Source organism: Eimeria mitis, genomic scaffold (genome assembly GCF_000499745.2).
Source record: "Eimeria mitis Houghton genomic scaffold, Emh_scaff3535, whole genome shotgun sequence".
NCBI lineage: Eukaryota > Apicomplexa > Conoidasida > Eucoccidiorida > Eimeriidae > Eimeria > Eimeria mitis.
The window spans coordinates 2,466-2,918 of record NW_013571878.1 but is presented as its reverse complement, the minus strand read 5'-3'; the positions used below and the strand labels follow the sequence as shown (position 1 = coordinate 2,918).

The 453-nt window shown below is 60.9% G+C and overlaps 1 protein-coding gene across 1 annotated transcript in view; it reads right to left on the bottom strand.

The window, feature by feature from the left end:
* Positions 1–453, bottom strand: part of EMH_0066990 (uncharacterized protein) — a gene marked incomplete at both ends in the record, with an annotated part of 5,959 nt that overhangs the window by 3,886 nt on the left and 1,620 nt on the right. The window contains one exon of the mRNA XM_013498573.1: positions 25–453. Within this exon, the coding sequence (XP_013354027.1) occupies positions 25–453 (429 nt within the window). The remainder of the gene's footprint in view (positions 1–24) is intronic.

Sequence of the window (453 nt, the reverse complement as noted above, 5' to 3'; positions counted from 1 at the left end):
CAGCAGCAGCAGCAGCAGCCGCACAGCCATCCTACGGGCTTTCACAGCACAGCGCAGCAGCTCCATCTCCTTGTCTGCTTGCTTCTGCTGCTGCTGCTGCTGCTGCAGTTGTTGTTGCTGCTGCTGCGGTTGCTGCTGCTGCTGCTGCTGCAGTTGCTGCTGCTGCTGCTGCAGTTGCTGCTGCTGCTGCAGCTGATGCTGCTGTTGCTGCTGCTGCTGCTGCTGCTGTTGGCGCTGGAGGCCGGTGAAGTGGAGTTGCTGCTGCTGCAGCAAGAACTGCAGCAAGGCAGCAGCAGCAGCAGCAGCAGCAGGCAAAAGAGCAGCAGCCTGAGCAGAGGCCTCAACGAGTTGCAGCAGCACGGGCGTCAGCAGCAGCAGCACATCTGCTGCAGTTGTGTTGCTGCTGTTCTGCTGCCTGCTGCTGCAGCAGCAAAACTTGTCTGCTGCTGCACC